The sequence below is a fragment of the Lissotriton helveticus genome, chromosome 9 (assembly GCF_964261635.1).
Source record: "Lissotriton helveticus chromosome 9, aLisHel1.1, whole genome shotgun sequence".
NCBI lineage: Eukaryota > Metazoa > Chordata > Amphibia > Caudata > Salamandridae > Lissotriton > Lissotriton helveticus.
Window position 1 is genome coordinate 531972565 of NC_136070.1, and position 22519 is coordinate 531995083.

The 22519-nt window shown below is 42.4% G+C and overlaps 1 protein-coding gene across 4 annotated transcripts in view; it reads right to left on the bottom strand.

Moving 5' to 3' along the window:
• EGLN2 (egl-9 family hypoxia inducible factor 2) overlaps window positions 1-22519 on the bottom strand; it is a 163647-nt gene that overhangs the window by 3578 nt on the left and 137550 nt on the right. For all 4 annotated transcript variants that reach the window (XM_078660393.1, XM_078660392.1, XM_078660395.1 and 1 more), the window contains exons 3-5: window positions 9320-9439; window positions 8066-8202; window positions 6283-6350 (exon numbers count right to left, since the gene is read on the bottom strand). In XM_078660393.1, the coding sequence (XP_078516519.1) occupies window positions 6283-6350; window positions 8066-8202; window positions 9320-9439 (325 nt within the window). The remainder of the gene's footprint in view (window positions 1-6282; window positions 6351-8065; window positions 8203-9319; window positions 9440-22519) is intronic.

A 22519-nucleotide genomic window follows, 5' to 3' on the forward strand; every position in this document is an offset into this window, starting at 1 on the left:
AGCAATCAATTAGAACAACGAATTAAGGTACCAAATCAATGTACAGGATTGTCCAGGTACAAAATAAAACAGAGTACATTTCACTTCTTATTTCAGGAAATATTAAGATACCCTCTTGCAGAGGAAACCACAACGTTTTTCAACATATGGAAGACTTCGGATAAGAGAACTGAGGACTACAAAGTTCATTTAAAAAGTTAACTGCTACACAACTGTCATGACACCTAATTGAAATTGGCGTTGAATCATGTTTAGGAACGTCTATCCCTACATGATTACAGAACACAGATCTGTGGAACGTATATATCACAATAAGAGTTTCGACATTAAAGGGAGTTATGTTTAATATTAGATTTCAGGGAAGAGCAGGACATGTTTAACTACTGGCAGAGTTAATGGGAAGCATAATATGTTCCAATCAGCAAGGTATGTTGAATAAATGAAGGCCTGTGGACTAAAGTAGAAGAAACAAGTGAATGATAATGAGTTTGGATGGTGCTAGTGTGAACTGAAAGTCAAACAAATGCTTTACCAAAGAAACTTTAAATCAGTAATTCGGCCAAGTTTTTACTCGCTGCTTGTTCCAGAGGGCTATCGACCAAGCATGGAGGGGAACTTTGATTAGAATGAGGGAGAATAGATTATTAAGTGAATACTGAAAGTCACTGGGTTTACGAAACACAGGTGACAGTCGATATTGAGGTGAAATGTGATCTTTTTAACATATGACAGCTATCCTAAAGAAGGAGTGTGAAATTACCTTGGAATGCGTGGTGGTTTAGACCTGATTCATTATTCACATAATAATGTGGATATAAGAAATAGTGAAATGGGGCAACATTTCAAATGTATATGAAACCTTGAAGTATAAAGAAAATCCAAAGACTGTTGTGGAAATAAACCAAAGTTCCTGAATATTGAATACATAATAATATATAATAATACAAACAATAATAGTAATAAATACTATCTGGGCAAAAGGAAGCACCGACGTTTGAGTTTAGAATAATTTTTAAGTTTGAGCACCACATATTTAGGAAGACTATGAACATGCTATGAATAAAATGAATCCTAGGGGGCCAAGAATGTGGTCTCTACAATCACAGTAAGGTTCGAAGAAAAAGAACGAAGATGCAAAGAATTCTTGCCAGCAAAAAAGGAGTTTGGAGATAATAAAATATGATCAAAATGTTATACAAAGCGATACCAAAGGGGATGCAGCCTTTAATACACTAAATATAAATGTACCCATAAAAATGGGCCAAGAGAAACATAATTGCTGGGGATGGGTATGAGAGAGGACTAAAGTGGCACAATACAAAAGCTGCATGTTCCCCTTTAGTGATGAGTGAAATATAAATAAGGATATTTATAAATGACATTATATGACCGAGGCCCTCTCCTTGTGCTGTTCCTGAACCATGCCACTGGCTCGGTTGGTTAGGAAGATAAGTCTTAAAATTAGATCTTAAAGTATTGATTGTGGTTGCAAAATACAGCTTGGAGGAGTCTGTTCCAAAGCGGGGTTTCTAAACTAGTCAAACTGCACACTTCATATGCGTATAGCTCCAATGCTCACTGAGTGTATATATCCTTCTTTTCTGACTAAAACGACCTTTTTCTGCAACCAAAATGGCTCTTGTAGATTAGTCTCAGATAGCGGCACCACATACTGTTCTCGAACAGCCCTGCAAATGTGGGTCCTTCACAAACCAGGGGCCAGATGTACTCCTGAATGTTGTTTAATCCGTATTTTACGCTGCTGTTTGTCCACGGCCCCCAAATATAGAGAGCTAGCGTCGTCTAATCTGGAACCGACTAAGGTGCCAATGGTCATAGCTCTCAGAGACAAAGGTGTGAGTTGCAAAACACGGTGTAAGATGTTGCTAATTACATGGTTAGTTTGGGCCATCATGAACAGACTGCCATGAAGACACACTCCTAGATGTATTTAACATTCTGTTCTACCAGCAAGTGTGGTTCAAAGATTTTTGAGTGAGATTGTTAACTGAGCAGCATGTGGGTTCTAATGAGGATATGTCCCATTTTGGTGCTGATCGATTGGGGCTACCCTTCAATGGATTTCCACTTCAAATAAGTAGGAGAGATCAGCTTTGTAGCAGCAGCCCTGACAATTGTGAGCAAAATCTGTGTGCCGTGACATGTATTAGATAGTACTGGAGGGACAGGAAAGTTGTGTGTGCATACAACAGGTTCTTGTGCTTACTAAGTGACCCCAGCTCACTGCCTACGATGCGGACTTTGCCATAGGCTTATAACAAGATCTTTGAGGTGGCTACCTGAAGGAGGTCCACCGCCAGTGGTTTTCGGACGGGTGGTACAACAAGGCCCTTGGAGGGATGGGGATTGGATGATTCATAGTCCGTGTTTTCCCCGGGGATAAGGCAGTGTAGGTTGCTCAGTTGTCCTGTAGCTGGCATAGGGTAGGTTATTTTTGTTCCCCACCCCCTTCCCTAGGGTTTAAAGCCTTGCCTTCTTTTCTCTATTGCATTAGGGTGGCTTTATTGGCTTTTCAAGTTGAGGGTGAACTTTAGCTGTCGCTTGGACAAGCAGCAGACAAGCGGAAGGCACATACACTAGACTGGAAGAGTTGGGTCCTTGCCAGAGGAACCATTGCAAAATGAGGGCAGGAGAGAGACACTGGGGTTAGATGTGAAAGAACGGTGAATGGAATGGAATGGGGAGTGTGTTGAATGCTGGCGTCTTTTATTGGCAGTTTTTGTACAGGTTGGGAGGGATGTTTAAGGGTGGGAAGGGTCATATGGGGTTGTTAAATGTTAATGTACTATTTTATAAAGTTCCGCTGTAGCCTGTCCTAATAAAGCGGCCTTTTGCCTTCACATTGGCCTGTTTGGCACTGTCTCGCCAAATAGTATAACATCCCTAAGGGTGATTACAAATGCAACCACTATTACATTTTTCATTTTTGCAGATTTGGCTGACTTTAATTTTACTGGCCTATATATAAAAAGTATTGTCCCGAACATCAAAGTAGAGGGCAGGTGGTGTCAACAGCCACAGAGACCGCAAGTGGCAGGAACTAGTGGTCAGGCATTGCGTGAGTAGCCCTGTTCTTTCTCCTCAGACGTGAATGCCTTTCTATTTTTTCCCATGCCATCGATATAAATTTAGCCTCTCCATCCTGCCAAGCTGATGTGACTAATGACCCAATTCTCCTGGTTTTCAAGCAAACCCAGGAGCCTGCCCGACGGTTGAAATACATACACACGTAACAGGAAGCCCTTGAGAGTATTTTTGCCGTCTGCAAAACAATGCCCAATTTCCACAGAATTCTGCGTCTCGGGGACATGGCATTTTTATAGACAACGCCACCACCGACTCCCCGCCCCTTTAGCCCCGCTATTCTGTCAGCGACAGCGAAACACTTTTTTGGCTGAGTTCCGCACTCCGGCGAAGCTACCACTTGGACCACTTCGAACTGAATCCGACACAACAACAACATGTTTTCAAAGACTGAGATGAGGCCAGACGGTCAGCAATGCCAAGAAAACCAATGTTTAAGGAATGAGCGCCAGAAAGACAGGTCAATGTGGCGCAGGGGAAGGCAGCAGGTATTTAAGGTAGCAGCACTGCAGGTCTCCATCTCTTTATTATATATGCATTTTATGTTGTCCCTCGTGGAGAAGTGTGGCTCACCGATTAGAGTGGCAGAACCTGAGGCAGAGGTCTGGCCCGGACCAGGGTTCAATTCCTGATGTGGCAGGGTCTTGGGCTCAATGTCCACAGACTTGATAATTCTCGCCTAGGTGCCTACTGTAATCATGGGTCCCACTCTGCAACTCTGGGCAATAGCTTGCTTAATCTCCACAACGGCTAGGATGCCTGGCCTCACCTTGGAGGTACCCAGTAAGGGGCATCTCACAGGGAAAGCCAGGAAGGGTTCCACAGCGGTATACAGCGCCAAGATGCCTGTCAGGTGATAGTGCGCTTTACAAGTATACACATTACATTATTATTATTACATTAAACATCGGTTTCTTCCTCTGTCAACTGTTGTGTGTGTGTCCTTACTCACTGTGTTTTGGGAGGGTGGGCTGTTAAGCACTGTTGTTTTTTTTCCCATTACCCTTATATCCCGATCTCATTGTAAGTCAATGGGTATGAATATGAACAATAACTTAGTCCTCATGTTAAACTACTTCCAGGAGAAATTTGTTGTTTCCTAGCGCAGTAAATAACAGGGCACTGCCCTGCAGCCAGATCACCGATTTGGACAAATTACTATAGAAAAAAAAACACTTCCACCAACTTACAAGTGTCATAGGCTAGGAAATTTTTAGTGTGAAATGGTGCAGGCACTAGTGCAATGCCATGTAATCCGTAAACGTCAGTTCTAAACTACACTAGCCCTGTTGCAAACCCATATAATCTGGAAATTTGACAGCAGATTATCACCGGCCAAGGAGCCATCAATCCCATGCAATCTGCAAATGTCTCTGCAAAATTGACTGGGTGCAAACTCATGCAGTTCGCCTCTGTGTTACTATTACTCAGCACAACTGTACTCATTGCAGTGACCTAGGGGGGGTAAAATGCTGAGCATTCCTAACTGGCATTCTAACATGTGACATACAAGTTACACACAGATCTCTGCAGCAGGTATTCAAACCCTCAACTCAATTGGCCATCTGACAGGCCTCAAAATGCAACTGTTTCGCTGCGGTGCTCCTAGAACACATTTTAGAGTTTGTGTGCTGAAATCAAGTTTGTAACCAGCCACGAGTAAATCAGCCATCACAACCCTCAAGCACTGTGAAGGTTGGAGGCTCAACAGCACCAACAGATGCCACTTCTCCCAGCTCTGGTAGCTTTATCTGTCTTTGTGTGGTCTGCTTCTTTTCTTCATTGTGTGGTTTGCCACTTCTTTTTGTGCGGTTTCGGTCTTCTTTGCAGCTGTGAGATTAGGCAGGGCGGCGGAGGGCACACATAGGTATTCGGCAGTCCTACCAGGAGATAACTAATACGTTACTAACCGTGGAGATACCCCCTCCCGCCCTCCAATGAACTAGACACTGGAATCAGAGTTTTTTTACTGGCTCACCCAACGTGGTTAGAGTCCCCACACCATTTAGCGATTTTTGCTAACTTGGTCACAGTGAACTAGGATTGGGTGTGCCTTTTAGGGGGCACATACCGTCAAGCTACCTGTTATAGCGGTCCTGATGAAAACCTGGTATATCCCTCTCACGGTTGAAACATGTAGACCAGTTTACACATAAGAGATACTTTTGGCCTTAATATACCCTCATAGTATCTCGCCTCACATTTTTTAATATTGGCCAGTTACTTGTAAATAAAATTTATTCTCCCACTAAGTTAAACCAGGACAATTTTTAACACACTTTTCTGCACTCACACGCACAACCTGCTCCACTGTAATCCAGGTGTTGTAGCACACCCTGGTGACGCTAGGCCACCAGGGTGGACCCCGATGATGAAGCATGTCACCACTAGGTTCGTGAGTGAGGGGTTTTTAACAAAAGGATACATTTTTTCCTTTTGGCAGCTCACTACCACATTAGGAATCTCTTCTGACTTCCCAATGACGGTACATCCCTCTTTGTTTATCTAGATTAGGACATACTCATGCTGCATTATAGTTTCACACACAAGCCTCCACCCAGCCCTCATTGAACAAGCCCGCGGATACGGTTCAGTGCACAACATGGCAGACATTGCGTGCTTTTAAAATCAAAACAGGAGAGAGGCTGTGGGTATTTTGCATTGCAATGCCTGTGACCCTGAGCTGCACTCTTTTGGCTTGGGAGGCTCAGGGGCAAGGGCATGGGGAGGGAAGAACACCTGTTGAAGAAATGAGAGACATCTGTGCCTGTCGAGATTGTCACCAGAAAGAAGAGTGATAAAATCAAAAAGGCTGTAGCTACCAAAGAGATAAAAGGACAAGAACAGCACAGCTCTCAACACAAAGAATGAAAAAAGTGGAGACCAAAAATGAAGGAAGAAAACAATACATGATGTCTTAAAAGATAAAAAAATGAATCTTTTAGAGGGTGTAAAATAAGGAAAGATAGAAGAAACAAATAAGCGAAAGAAAAGGAGTGAAAAAGGGCACGGGTAGGAAGACAGAAGAAAAGAGGGGGAGTATGAAAGGAGAAAAAAAGAAAAGAGTACAGAAAAAACTAGTAAGAAAAAAGTAATACAGGAAGGGAAGAGTGGATACAAAAACAGAAAATGTGAGAAAGAAAGAAAGAAAGAAAGAAAGAAAGGGGTTTTCCTTACCTAACCGATATTTGTCTTTGGCTTCTGCTCTTTCCTTTGCATCAAAATACCACACTGTGATGGCATACCTGAAAGCGTAAGGAAATATAGTTAATAAAGAATGACTTCAGCTCACGGCGCCATGAAGAAACAAGGTAGCGATTATGAGAAGGGTGCTACAATGCTTTGAGGTTCCAAAATGGTTACTATAAAAAAAAATGTATTCACAAAGTCTATAGGTTTGATGTTTGCTTGGCATGTGGATCAGACGTTCTTGTGTGCGCGCTGTACAAATAACAAACCTATTAGCTTTGCCACAGCATGTTTGTGCATGGGGGGTAGGGGGCAAGTACAAATATAAACCTCTGGAAAATGGATGCTATGGAAAAGAATGATTGCTTTCTTTTCTGTTGCATTCACTCTACAAATGCATTTTCCAAAGCTCCCTTCCCAGTGTTAGTGGGTCGGGTGCAAACTGATTACACTTGTAAAAAAGTTCCTCTTGCATTCTAATGGAGGCAGGATACACCTAAACAGCCAGTAGAAACACTTTGATTCTATAATACTACAGTAAGCTGATGCATTTTGTGATTGACAATGTCTAAAGCCAATGACTGAAGATTTCGGAGCAAACAAAGCCAATGACAAATGTAACCTGTTCCTAAGTCTTCTAAAGTAAGTAAAGAATATATATAGGATAGCTATGAATGGTGCAAGTACCATGCACGCCAAACATAAAGAAACATACAACAGCAAGTCAGTCAGGCTTGGGGAGAGGATGTGGCCTAAGGGCTAGGGCGGTCGATCTCAAATCTGTGGAACCGGGTTCAAGTCTCGGCAAAGACACTCAACATCCTGTGATTCTGGGCAAATCACGTAATCTCCCCGTGCCTAACAAAAATGAATGTGTCCTTATGTAATGCAACTGGTGCTCATGTAAAGTGCTCTGTTACGTTTGATACCTTCGGGTCAAGTTTGCGCTATATAAAACTCTGGAGAAAAAAAAGGCAAGTTGGATGGGAAGGGGAATTATTATACTAGTTTTCCATTCATCAATAATGTTCCATGAGATAACACATGGTGCCTAACACAATGTGTACCTTGCATGCGGTTATCAGATGAAGTGGCCTTCTCTACCTCCAGCATGCAAGGTACTTGAGGGATCAAGGCTCAGACCGCCATGATATTATGTACTGTAATGGACATTACAGCATAAGACAGTAAATATCAGTCTGCAGAATGTGGCTTTACGGCAGGGCTGCCAACTTTGGAGCTGGGGGTCCAGGTTTGAGTCTCGGCATCGACTCACCATCCTGTGATTCTTGGCAAATCATATCCCTGTGCATGCCAAAAATGAATATATCCTTTTGTAATGTAACTGGTGCTCATATAAAGCGCGGCATACCTTTGGGTTGAGTTTGCTCTAAATTAAAAGAAAAAATGCAAAGAGGACCTCTGACTCATTACTGGGTGCAAGGCACATGTAGTAGTACATGCTTTGACATCACTGTTTCCAAATTTGACCTCCAGGGATCTGGGATTATCCTGGTCTCCTAGTCTATGAAATACCAAGATGAGTACAGGGCTGTTCCAGAACTTTCAGATCAGGTTTATCACAGTTCATTTGCATTTAACGCCATGCTACATATTGCCATCCTCATTAAAAAAAAAGACTTTGTAGAGGGAAGAGAAAACTTGCACAATACTTCTGAGCAGCTACGCAACTGATCCTAAAATGCCATGATACCTTACTTTGATAACATTACTTTTCACAGAAGCCAATGGATGGATAAATAATCTTTACCTGGTAGAGTAGGCAGGCTTCACTTCATGGGGATTGCGCCGGTCGGACCAAAATATTAGCAGCCTATCGAACAGTGGCTCAATGTTAGCCACCATAGATCGCCCTTCTGGAAAGATCTGCAAGAGTCCTCCATCCACCTGTGAGAAATATATCAAACAGAAGTTGGGGTCTTAAAGGGCAAGTAGCAGTGTAGGCGCCCGTTCTATTCTTCCCTCACAGTCTGATCACTTGTGGGATGAATACTTGAAGGGAAGAATTAATGTTATGCAAAAGTACACGTTGGGTTTGACCACAAATGTACGTCAGTAGAGTCCGGAGCGAAGCCGTAAGTGGTTTTCACCAATCCCTTAAATGGCCGTAGTGTCCATCGGATCACAGCGGCATCCCTGCGGAGATGGGCATGACTGTGCAACATAAAAGACAAAATACCAAAACTCTTCTGCACACTTCCTGCTCATGTATACCTTAGCACTCTTTGGAAAGGAACAGGTTCTAGTTGCTTTCATAAGTGGAAGCACCCTCTAGTCTCTCTCGGTGGCTGGTCACGGTCTAAAGAGTGGAGCCACGGGTAAGCTAAGGCTGCCGTGACCCATCTCCAAAGTATGTCTTCTACGCACATGCAGACTAGCTCTGACAGAATCTAGATGCCTAACATGTTAACAAGGCATATGGGGTCAGGTTGGACAACCACATTCATGATCTTGAAATGTAAGCTGGCTAGTACTTGACTGATTGATGCAAATAACAGGAAGGGCCACCGGTCCCTGCCTCAGCCACTTTTATAGAAGGGACAGAGGGTGTTACACAAGCAACACCCAATCAGTTATTTTGGTTTAACAGCCCAAATCAGGTACACAAAGTTCAATAAGGAAAAGCAGAATAACTTGTAAGAGTGACAATGTTCAATTCTATGAAGAGGGGCTGTCCACTGCAACCCTCTCAGGGCAGAGGAGCGGGCATTAATATTTCCAAAATATAATTATCAAAGGAAAATGTGCTTACATGTGACAGAGCATAGAAATTCCTGCATCCCCGGCTCACGAGATTTGCCACTCTGAGGTCACAAAGTTTATATAGTGGTTGGACCATCACATGTCAAAGAAGCATTAAGGCAGGTGATCCCTGATCAGCAATAGTCTATTGGAAACACGGCATAGGATCCCTGGTCGTCTGTAAGGGTGCCAGTACCCGCTACTCAGTTCTGTCAGGTTCTCCACGTGACCATTACCTTGTTGGTACAATGCTGGTACATACCTTAACGTCCCAGTTTTGGTTCAGGTAGTATATGCATGTAATGCAACGACCGTCGCCATTGGGGTTGTCTACATGACGGACATAGCCCATTCTATTGCCGGGGTAACACGCCACCATGGCCTGCAGGTAAAAAGAAACAGTTAGCTCTAATGTGTGTATTTCAAATCATTGCATTTCCTTTAGTAGTGTAACTGCCTCTTCTCTACCTTACCCTTTGCCTCCAATCTTTAGGTCTGGCTTAGAGGTAGCTTTAGCTGCCACAACAGCCTCATGTCTTCCAAACAATTCATAATAGAAATACATACTTTTATACATGCATAGAGGAACTTTTAGTCAGCCCTCTTCATCCATTAGTCTGTTATACTGTCATTCAAAGTTTGTTTCCACCCACCAAAGAATGCAATATGAGGACATGGTTGAGCTCACTTGAGTCATTAGCTCTCTTCACTGTGAGTGAAGGCATTTTGATTGTGCACATGTGCACACCCGCTTAAAAAGACGTCAATTCAATGCCAAGATTGGTGAGCCAATATCTGCTTTCATTTTGTATTTCTTATTTATTTTTTGAAAAGGGTAAATGTTTTATTATTTTTGTTACGCAATATGCATTTTGCCTTTAGAGAATGCCGCTTTTACATTTTTAACACTTTTAAGCATTTAATACTTATTGCGTATGTCTGCATAAATAACACTGAAGGGTATTTGGGTTTGACACGCTTGAACTCATGTCATCATTCATGGTTAGTTAGATCAAACTACCAACGATTCCACACTTACCAACACACCAAACACTACCAATCACATGCAGACTGCAAACACCCAATCATAAACTTAGGTGGCATATCCCCTTTCCCTGTATATGTACAACAGCAGAAGCAAACACAATGGCACCTCCCTGTGGATGAGGTGAAGAATGCAAGGCATTTGAATCAATACCTATTACTTTGTGACTTGTAATATTAGGTAGACATTGGATAAATATTAGAACTCCACACTAGAATATCGTTTTTTTACTCTCAGCCAAATTTATTGTTTATAGGAAAACATTTATATTTGATAAAATCATTGTAAAATGTGCATTCAATTGATACTGTAATTGGGTGCTCTGGTACAAACTTATATGCTGTCTAACAATTCCACTTTACGGTATCTATCTCAGAGTCACTCAAAGTTTAAAAAATCATATACCTCAATACTTTGAACAATAAATACAAAATACATACAAATCATATACATTTAAATGATATTCTAGTGTGGAGTTCTAATATTTATCCAATGTCTACCTAATATTACAAGTCACAAAGTAATAGGTATTGATTTAAATGTGTAGGCCATATGGTCACTAATTAAAAGACGAGTACACAGAAAGGTTTCTTCTTTTTTGACAAGTATTTGATACCCAGTCCTTTCTGGTCCCTGGGAAACTCTCTATTTTTGGAGATTGCAAGGCATTTGAGCCACAGGGTCACTGTTTAAAACCACTAGGAGTCACTGCAGTAGCTCCCTCTCTGATCAGCACAGACATTCTTGCTTGGAGCCATAGCCAACCTCTGACTGTCAATGCTTCATTAATGGTCCTTCAAACCTCCATACACGATGACATGCATACATCCACCACCCAACACCTTACTGTTGATTAAAACTGTCAATTAAAACTCAAAACTAACTCTACCCTGAATGTTACAGCACCATCATAAGACACGCAGCTGCTTTAATCAGTGCATTTATGGAGGTCTTAAACTATAATAACTACCAGTAGTCTCTTTTGAGTTTAGCAACTCTGTTATTTGACTTCATTTCTTTTCCAGCTAAAGCGCCCAATGACCCTCGATGAGCTTGAAAATCGTTGGTATGGAAACGTTTTCAACCATGACGCATGGTGGCCATGGAATAGTACAGCAATGCTCTGATCTACAGTTATATTTAGAAGATTAATATAACAGGACCCGTCATTCACACAGTGACTCGGATGACCTAGCAAAAGGCAACAACCCCTTGAAATACAGGATGCAACACAGGCAATTAATGAGCCGAAGACAATAAACATTAACATCTTGATGCCTCAATTACTGATGACAACACATTCCTCTTAATAACCAATTGGCACTTTAACCCCGCAGCGGTGGTTATGTTATGTTACACTGTTTTGAAGAGCGGCGCATCTACTCAGCAGTGTGTCTGGGCACTAGACAATGGGAGACAGACCAGGGCATCTGGATTAACTGTTAAAGAGCCAGGTATTTTGTTTCCTCTTAAAGATATCCAGGTTGTGTGCTCGACAAAGGTCTGATGGAAGTTTATTGCAATAGAGTGGGCCCTGGTAGGAAAAGGATATGGTTGGAGGGCCCAAAGAAGAAAAACTGCATTTTATTCCACTTCTAAATATTCTGAGAGAATTATGGACCACAGAATGAAACTCCCAGAGAGTTATTAGGGTGTGAGTGAATTCCTGATTAATTTTATGTGTCAGACTAGCTACTCGTGAAACGTTTCCCGCTTTCTTTTGGTTCTCTACTCAAGCTGTCTTTTTTTATACAAAAGATAAAGTTAGAAAAAGTATCCAAGTCTGACATGCGTTACATTGCCCTTCTGTATTCTGGGGAGCCACGGCGAAATATTTTATATTAAATCTTTAAACGTAGCTCTAACCAAAATAGCAAACGGAGGCACTGAACGGGGAAAAGTAGAGGTACATGAGGCACTCAGTCCCCTGAATATTCAGTCACCCGTGCTCCAGATGCTACCAATACATCTGGGTGTGATGCCTGCATCATGACAGTAAGGGAGCAGGAGTTGACAATCTATAATATATATACTTATTTAGAAAAAAGAAATCATAGTTGAAACTAAATAAAAATAATAATTCATGATATTACAAAAATGTATTTTTTAAGTAAGGTTTGAAAAAAGTGACAACCTTAAAGTGCAATGATTCAAAGTTCATTGTGTAATAATGGTTAATTCACAATTGGCTTACTTTTGATACAAACCTTGCAAGTGCAACAAACATACCCAGAGACCATTACAAATGTTCTATTCACTCTATATTTAGGACATGTAGTGTAAAGCTGTAACTTTCCTTCAGGTATTGGGAAAACAGTAGCATTTGAACCGGTGTATCAGGAATATCAGGAAAAAATCATCTTGCACGTACACTGTCATTGGACCCCCTTCCAACACCAATTATTGCTTTACCACCTTAAAATTCGGAGTCTAACTCTAAAAAACGAATTTTCGATTTCTATCTTCAATCATCATTGGATATCTTTTTAAAACAAAAAATAGTTTGTAATCTATTTCACTTCACCAAAAAGTGCAGTTATATTCAGAGGTGCTACATCAAGTTCCAACCATATCACTTGCTTCATTGAAGTAGGTATTAATCATGAAAAATAAACCTACACAAGTAAGACCCAGTAATCCACGCAAGACCTGATTGCCTTTACATTATGGTTGGAAGAATTTCCTCTGAGGTACAAGGAAGAGACCACCTAAGAAAACATTAAATACACGAGCTGTTCGGAACTTGACACATTATTCAATGCCTAAATTAGTGGCACTAGGGGGCTCTTGGTAATTTGGTGTGGGGTTTGGAGGGTGAGAGGAGGAATTAAGAGGTATTCAATGTTTAGGGCGATTAAAATGCAGGAAAAAGTCTTTTAATACCGATCCCCTCACATTGTTCTTGGAATTTCATTCTGAGTCTGTGTCCTGGAAGTCTCTGAGTGAAACACCCTTAGACTGTTAACTCTTACTATGGGTCCCATTCTAATTCATTTGCCTCTCATAACCACCCCTAACTCTTCTAATGTGTGTTTGATCACAGTAGAGGGTTTAAAACTATCATCCCACACTACGCATGCCCTTCACATCAAGTTGAGTGCATCATAGGGTTTGCCACCATGTGTCCACACCCATTTCTTTTTTAATTCTACCATATGCAAGGACTTTTGTTTTGCTAATGTTGATACACAACATGCTACATTCACTGTAAGCCCCTAAAGCTGTGTTGTCTTTGTAATCCGAGAGTAGTCTCACTGAGTATAAACAGTTTATCTGAATACACACAAAGATCAAGTGAGATTTTTCGCAAACCTGGACGGTAGACGTTTCTCTCTTTCAATTTGCAAAATATAAATAAAATAAAATCACCAAAGGACAGAGCAGTCCTTTGACCTTCCATTCTGATATTTGCCGTGTATTCGCCATACTTTTGTTTTCATGTTTGAGTGCAATTTAGGATAGCCGAGTTTATTTAATCCACCCTCTTGGTCTTGTTAGTTTTTTCCACACAATGCTTACATCTACGCTTGAGGTCCTACTCCACAAAAAACCAATACAGCTACCACCTCCCCAGGAACCTTCTCTAGGGCACAACACTGATGGAATTTTCACTCATCTGGCTGAAAGCCTTTCTGCTCAAGATGAATGATATACTTATGGTGTGGCACAGTGAGCAACAAAACAATGGTTCGGAATGTAGCCCAGAGTAACTAACATTGGTTGAGATTAATTCAAAACTTTCAACATATCACTTTTTGGTTTCTTTCAGTGTGATGCCCCAGATGCAACAGATATGCCCGGGTGTGGGTCCCTTACCAGACTGTGCCACCAGAGTCCAGCTGCACTACTCTGATGAGTCCCAACAAGCTGAATCCGATCTAGAGTCGCTTGTGTTCGGGTTCAGAAAGTAACCAGAATGACAGTTCTGGCAGGACCGTTCCTATGGGACCATGTTTAAGACTAATTTGTATATGGCTATCCCATCATATGGAGTGGCGGAGTGAGGGGAAAAAAACAAAGGACTGGAATGTTGGCCAGAGTAATTACCAGTAAATGAAATTAATTCAGGCATTAAACCTGTTACTTTTTTCTCTCTCTGAATGTGCTGGGTATGCCCACAAGTGGATACTATAGCTCAGTGAGCCATAGGACTCCAGCTGCACCTCGCTGATGAGCAACGTGAAGGCTGAAATCAAGGTTGCTTGTGTCCTGATTCAGGAGGTGTATAGCCTGGCCATTCAAGCTTGACTCTTACTACTGTAACAGGTCCAAGACTGATTTGTATATGGCCGCTCCTTACCGGGAGTGGCACAGTGAGCAAAAAATGATAGACTTGAATGTGTCCTGGAGTAATTACCAGCATCTGAGATTAATTCAAATATTCCGCTCAGTGTTATTTTGGCCACAAGATATTCATCCAGGAGAAATTTTCCGACAATCCTCCTGTGACATATGGAAAGGTTATAGATGTGTTACTAATAGCCTACTAATGATTTGATCTTAGTATTAAACCTCCTTTGAAAACGCCACTTTTAAATTAACATTTCTACATCTATACAGCTGAACTAAAACTCATGCCATCAACTTGGATCTCTTTTCAAAGTGTCACTAAGGAACTTAGCGGGAGCTGATTAAGGCCACTAAGAAGCGCCTGTATTAGCAGCCTACTATCAGGGCTATAATGTTCTCTACTACAGTTTCACCAATAAACTATCTCTTCCCTATACCAAGTTTTTCAGGATTCAAGTGAAGGTCCTGTAAGCAGAAGCATGTTACTACTCTGAGAAAACAATCAGGAGATGAATCACTACTGCCGATAGCTGAAGAAACAACTATCCATAATTTACTCTACTCTGCTGTTAGACTTGTGAACAAAGAAATTGTATTTGCACAGAAATTTGATGACACCAACTGTCAAACCTACTGGCTCAACTATTGGCCAACGAGCTTTGTATCACTTGTCAAAGCCCACTATGGCCCAGAGGTCACATACTGTGCTCTTCGGTGTCATCTGATGTTGAAGTCAAGTTTGTCTTTGCCATGGGAGAGAGCGAAAGAAGCCCAGGTTTCTGCACTCTGCTCTAAAAGAGACCATCTGTACGTCTGCACTTTATAAGAGAGGCGGATGTACACTCTGAAGCTAAGAGCAGGAGATGAGGTCAGGCGCAAAAAATCGTGCACCGGGAATTCAAGGGGCATATTATCAAGCAGGGCGATAGGCAGTTATCAATTCTATCGCCCTATTAGCAAGCTGTCGCTAACTGATGTTAGCGACAGTTTTTAGGCGATAGCGAGCGGTTTGGAGCCCGCTTTGCATGTCAGCCAAGTTTATTGCTAATGACATGCAAAGTGGGCGTACCCAATCAGTTAGCGACTGCAAGCAGTCGCTAACGTCGCTATCGCCTATTAGCAAGGCAGGCGTAGCGATGGAAATATTTGCGCTAAGCGCGAATATCTCCAAATACTAACACCTGCCCAGACCAGTTCTTAGCCATGTTATCCAATGGGAGGTGGATAACATGGCTAAGAGCATTTCATCGCTAATGTGTGAATATCGCTGCATTCTCAGCGATATTCACGCATTTTGCCGCTATCGCTGGATATTTTAGCACAATGGAGAAAAACGTTGCTAATAGCATGTTTTCTCCGCTAACATATCAAGCGATAGGCAGCGATAAAAAAATCATCGCTAAGCCTATTTAGCGATAATTATCGCTACTTGTTGGTAATATGCCCCTCAATGACTTCTAGAACGTATGCCTTTTTTCAAATGTGCTATCTGGCAGCGGAGTGGGGGGTGGGGCTTAACCTGGCCCTTCGGAGTAGGTGCCCTGCAAACTAGCGTCAAGGTACCTCCTTACCACAGACAGGAGGAGAGTAGCAACAAAATGCCCAGCCTGGGTGTCATGTGAAAACCTTTCTCTCTTCCTGGTGATAACGTTCAGGTGTACAAGGTAAGGTCAATCGATTGGAGTTGGCATCCTTCTGGTTTCCCTTTCAGACAGATGCTGACAGACAAGAGCATTTGTGATAGTGAGCTGCCCAAGGACCAGATTGGGATAGTTTCCTCTGAGTAACAGTAACAGGGTGTGTAAGTTACAGTGTTACAACACTGTAGCGGCGTAACTGAGTTTCGGATTCTGTGTGATGGCGCCGTAGGTCGGGAGGCAGACAAAAGCATCAGTTACAAAAGTGCTCTGTGTCCTATTCTATAATGAGCCACCGCACACCCTCTCCGGGGAATGAAAACGCAGAAGCATCAACTTTAGCCTAGTCTGTCATAGCCAGCTGCAGCTTAGGCAACATTTGATGATAAGAATTACCACACGCGCTTTGTAACTCTTTCACTGCCTTCCCTGCCCTGCAGTTCCAGTCCTTCGTCCATTTCCATTCCCCTCCATGACACGCAACAAGACCAACCACAACCTCATCCTGCCCCTGAAAGGGCGGGTTCACAGCCTACCCTTTGACAAAAAGGCCCTACCGCCCTCTCAGCCTAACCCTAAATGTTACCTGAACCAGTGCTTTAAACGGGCCGGTAATGAGTACCAGCACTTTACTATTTTGAGAGAGAGAGTACCTACGTCTCAAGAGAGACCTAATACTTTAATTGGAGAGTACCGGCACTTCTCAGAAACAAGCAGGTACTCTGATACGGAGTACCTGCACTCCTATTTTTTCATTTCAAGCACTGACCTGAAGCCGTCCCCCTCTTAAACCTCCACCAATCCCACCCTACTTGCCCTGGCACCCACCACTCGCCGTAAAACCAAGGGGGGGGAGGGGGATGGAGACATCCTAACGTCGCGTTCTCCCAATCACCCATCTGGACCAACGAGGTAAGTCTCCTTGCACGAACATACACCGCATCTGTGCTAACGCGGGATTACTGGTTACTAATTATCTTACCAAATCCCATTTCCTGTCGACTGAATCGTTGGTACCTGTCTTGAGTAAAAGGTAATCTCGCAGTAAACAATCAATTTAAGAACTTACACCACTCTAAATGACCACTGACCAAAATTAAGTTTTAAAGATTTAATATAAAGTCAAAGATAACTGAAGATACAAACTTCTCAAAATGAGATTAAGAAGATAAATCGGTATCACTATGAACATGAACTTTTTGAATAGTCTGAGTCTGAAGAACAGAATAATAAGTACAACTTCTAATAACATGAGCGTTGCCAAAATGAATACAAGTTGCAACCTCAAAGTCATTACAGAAAAGAAAATTAAGGTTAGTCTGTCCCTACCCTACACTAAATGACATCCCTACTTAACAAGATCTTTACCCTCTAGGTGTCAGCCGTGGTGATTTCCTAAGAAGATCACGCACTTCTCTTTGTCTCTTCTCTGATAATGGGTCTCTCCTGTTCAGCCTATCTGCCTACCCATCCGCTTCCTTAGGCTCCCAAAATCATCTGCTCTGCTCTCCTCCCGGGTCACTTTCCCTAATACCAAATCACATTTCCAATAGAAACGCCCTTTGGGACGCCCCTCACGTGGTACATCTTTGCGCGGTAAACTCCATGATGGTACTCTTGAAGACCCTCGTTATAGTTGACCTTGGTTCCCAGGCGGCTTCTTCAGTGCGCTGATACCCCCTGAAATTCCTGGAAACTCCTACAGGCCTGCGCAAGGCGCCACTGAACAAAGTCCCTTTCATTCGAGCTGATTAGGACCCTCGCACCTGCATACAGCTCGTCCTGCAGTGGGCCTCAAATTCCAGACTTCACCATATCTTAGGCCATAAAACACTCTCAGAGCTCCATACTGGACACCTCACGACCTCTCCTCTAACGAGCACATGACGATTTAAACTACATGACATTATCTGTTCTGGCCTACTTGATTTACATGCAGCAGGTTCCTGCACTCTTAAAACGTTAACTTGATTTAAACAGCAAACATTCTTAACTAGCATACGTTTCTAAAATAACACATCTATAAAGCATATACTTTTAACCCTAAGTTCAATAGTACATTTTGAAAGAACCATGTCAACTTTATCTCACATCATTTTAGCAGCACGTTCAGGTTTGCTGTGAATTGCCCTAAGGCCTACACAAAATACTGGAATCCAAAGTTACATTTAATTCGGACATGACTCTTTTAACATGAGAGAACCATGAGGTTTTCACATATACTCCAACATTTCTACATTTAATCTCACACCGTTATAATTATGGATACTCTACTTAACATTCTATACATTTCGCTATTGAATATAAAACACTCGTGTGCAAAACATGTTTAAACTAACTACGTGCTTGTAAATATGGCGTACTTATACATTTTTTCAAACTTGTGCTCTCTCAGTCCCCCCTTTGATGACCTTCAGGGGTCATCATTACCATGACACTAAAATGTAGAACCTTTAAAGTGAAGACAGGGTAGTACCACTTCTTTTCATACTCTCTAATGCTTTCAGACTCTTATATTGAGTGTCCTGCATCGCTGTCAACTCTTCTTCCTGTTTCTTCATAGCTCTCTGTAACCTATTTGCTCTATACCATTGATACAAACGCACCAATCCCCACAAAGTGATTACACAAATCACTACTATGATGATGGGTTTCAATATGTACCAAACGATACCCTTTCCTAAGTTGGCAAACCAACTTCCAACTTTACCCATTCCATGACCTACTTTTTCCCACACATTTACCTTTGCCAGGTCCTCAATTTCGTAGTGTATGGCAGTGATGTTTTGTATATACTTCTCTAGAGGCTTTGAATTGTCTGGAATGTAAGTACAGCATTCCTGTACCTTCAAGGCCCTACAGACTCCTCCCTCTTTTGCTAACAGAACATCTAAAGCAAGTCGGTTCTGAAGAACCATTGCCCTAATCGATTGCATCTCCCCCTCTATCAGCATCAAGGATCTTGCAGTACTGGCAGACAGTCTATCTACGACTGTAGCTAACCTCCTGATCTTAATGTCATTCATTATCAATCCTAAGAAAGGGAATGCAGCACCTATTACATCTCCAACTACTTCTGCTGCACCCAGCCCTCGCTTCCATCTAGTTGATATTTCTTTCTTAGGCGTGTCTAAATTCTCAACATGATATATTTTAGGAAAGACAACAGCCAGATAGCATGATCCGTACCAATTATCTGGTAACTTCACATAGGCATATCTTCCACATACAAAATATACATTTGGTATTGCTTGCATCCCTTTCATGAAGTTCTTAGAGTAGTACTCCAATTGAAAGGCATGTTCACAATTTACTTGTCCTACATAAACGTTTTCATAATAGGAGTAACTCCTGTGAATGCACAGTTTCCCCCGTTTCTCCTTATCCAAAGCAATTGGACCAATACTACCTTTTCGTTGTTGTGCCCTTTCCTCCTTGGTCCAATCTGTTTCCCCTTGTCCTGATGCCTTCAATATCTTCTGCCTCCTGTATCTAGTATCTACCTGAGCTATAAACTTTTTCTCAACTTCTGATATTTGACAAGTCAGATTGTTGATTCGAGCATGTGAAGTATCTAACGTTCTCCATGGAATAAACCATTTGTGTAACCTGTCTTCGCTTTTGTAGTAGTCCCATTTGTTCAAATGCTTGAAATTCGGAACCTCTGGCAATGTCGAGTCGAAATTCGAGAAGTAATACTCAAATCCGTCTCGTCCATAAAACATACTTAACAATAAACTGCACGTTATCCCATAGGTCAACGGGAGATGATGGTATTTGATACCCTCCTCCACCGAAATTGGTAATTGCATACAGACATAACAATCCTTTACTTCCATGGCATCAACATATTCATAAAGCAACTTAGCATAAGCATTTGACTTGTAATTCCCCTGTGACTCATCCATGTGTAACCTTTTTACTTCTGCATCTAACAACGCTTTGTCTTTCTCATTGATGTTTCCCTTCTCCTTAATAATGGTAGTTCTCGGTGTTGACACTCCCTTATCCTCCTTAACTGTGGTTCCATCCCCTTCGTGTCCCGCTAGGAATGAAACAGTTACCACTAAAATTATAAGAGAAACCACTACTCCTAAAAATGTAACAGCTATACATTTTGCCCTGCGGTTCGGGTTGCCAGCCTCCATGTTCTCAAACAGTGTAGTTTTCGACTATCTTCCAGCATTCACTTCCTCTTCTTTTCAAACAAAGTCTTTCTCTCTTGCAATGTCTTTCTTGGAACACTTGGAAGCTTGACAATTTATTTCCGCAAAACAATTCAAAGTCCAGTAAAATAGACAACCCTAGCCCTTCTCCATCCGCTAAAAGGAAACCCCTACCATTTTTTTTTTTCTTCTTCCACTCGGCGCTAGGTTATCTTGCAACAATTTACAATTTCTTTTCAAAAGTCTTATTTTCGTCTGAAGTTATGTATGACTCAAGGAGTGACACTACTTCTTCATAAATGTCCATCCGAAGTATCATTCCCTCAGGTTCTGGACAGTTCGTACCACACCATGGAAAGTCAACTTTTTCTAGGATTATTCTCCTTATTTCGCTCAAGACAAGTGGACGGACAAAATTGAGAGTTAGCGTTTTTTCAATTTCCAATCCTGGTACTATCAGTTCTATATCCACAATTACAAAGGGGTCCGTTCTAATCAAGATCACTTTCTTCACCTTTCCAGATCTGCACCCCCTTGAAGCCATTCGCAATATGATATTAGTCCACAACAATAAGTGCTCCTAACATTTCTACTACTCGCTCAAGCATTTCCAAACGAAGAAGAGTTCCCTCCAATATTGGATATCGTGAACAGCAAACTGGAAACTCAACTGTTTCTAAAATCAACTTTCTTATTCCACTCAGGAGAGCAGGATGAACGATGTTGAGTGTCAGCAACCTTTCGGTCTCCGCTCCTGGCAGTAGAAACTTTATTTGCACTGTGATGATCGGGTCAGTTCTGATCAGTTCCACCTCCCTGATCCTCCCTGTTCTGTGTCTCCCAGACATCTGCCACGAGGTAGGTCCAGTCGGGAGTAGAGTATCTTCTGCTAGGCACTCGCACCCTACTTGATCTTCTAAGACCCTCCTCGGCTTGATCCTGGATATCTTCTTCTGGATCTGAGTCTTCGGATATAGGAGTGAGCGTTTCTTCCTGGGCCGACCTCAAACTTAGCCTTCTTCTCCTTGTTGGCCAAGTGGCAGCTCCAAGCCTTATTCTCCTATTTCTTGTCCTCCCACTTGGTTCTTGATCGCTCCGATACGGATCTGAGTCTGAGTCGTATTCACTTCTGCTCTCTCCTTCAGTTGCGTCTTCTGTCTCACTGCCGTCCTGCCTTCGCTCTTCTTCTGAATCCGATGCGTTCCCAACTTCCTCCGACACCTCCTCAGCTGCCTCAATCCCTTCTTGCGACTCTTCTTCCACTTCCGGGCTTTCGTCTGGGATGGGAGCTGTTCCTTCTAGAGGTGCTGGAACTCTTCGAGTATGGGATGCATGAATCCAATTTGGCAGCCCCCCGCACTTCACCGCGGTGTTCGTTATCAGGATTACCTGAAAGGGCCCACGCCAGCGAACATCTAGGCAGTTCTTCCGGACGTGCTTTTTAACCAGGACCCAGTCCCCTGGGTTCAGGTCATGACACAGGTTCCTCGCTGCTGGAACTTCAGCCGCATGCACCTGAAGGGACACAGAATGGATGGCGTCAGACAGTCCTTTACAATAATCCAAGATCAGATCATATGTAATATTCAATAGAGCAGTAGTTGGAACTGTAGGAAGTCTCATGGCCCTCCCCATCAGGATCTCGTGGGGAGAGAGACCTGTCCTCCTATCAGGTGTGCTGCGCATGCTCATGAGCACCAATGGAAGAGCATCTGGCCAACTCAAGGATGTGGATGCCACTACTTTAGCCAATCTATTCTTCAAAGTGCCATTCACTTGTTCCACAATTCCTGAAGCTTCTGGTCGATAACTACAATGCAGCTTTTGATCGATATTCAGTGTGGAGCACAACATCTTCACTATTTCGCTGTAAAAATGTTTTCCTCTGTCCGATTCCAAAGAGGCAGGCACCCCGAAGCGCGGTATCAACTCCCTGAGCAACAATTTAGCCACTGTGAGTGTATCGCACCTACGTGTAGGGTACGCTTCAACCCATCTGGAAAATACGCATACAATCACCAACACATACCTAAGGCGATTGACTCTTGGCATTTCGATGAAATCTAATTGCATTCTATTGAAAGGCCCCCCCGACCTCCCAATGTGACTCAGTGTGACTGGTGTTCGTTTGCCTACGTTCAGTTGTTGGCAGGTAACACATCGCTTACATACTGATTCTGCTGCTATTCTGAATTTCGGGCAATACCAAGTCTGCCTAAAAACTCTCATCATAGCATCCCTTCCTAGATGTACTGGACCATGTATTTCTCTCGCCATGGGATTAGCTAATTCTTCAGGTAACACAGCTCTCCCATCTGCTGAAA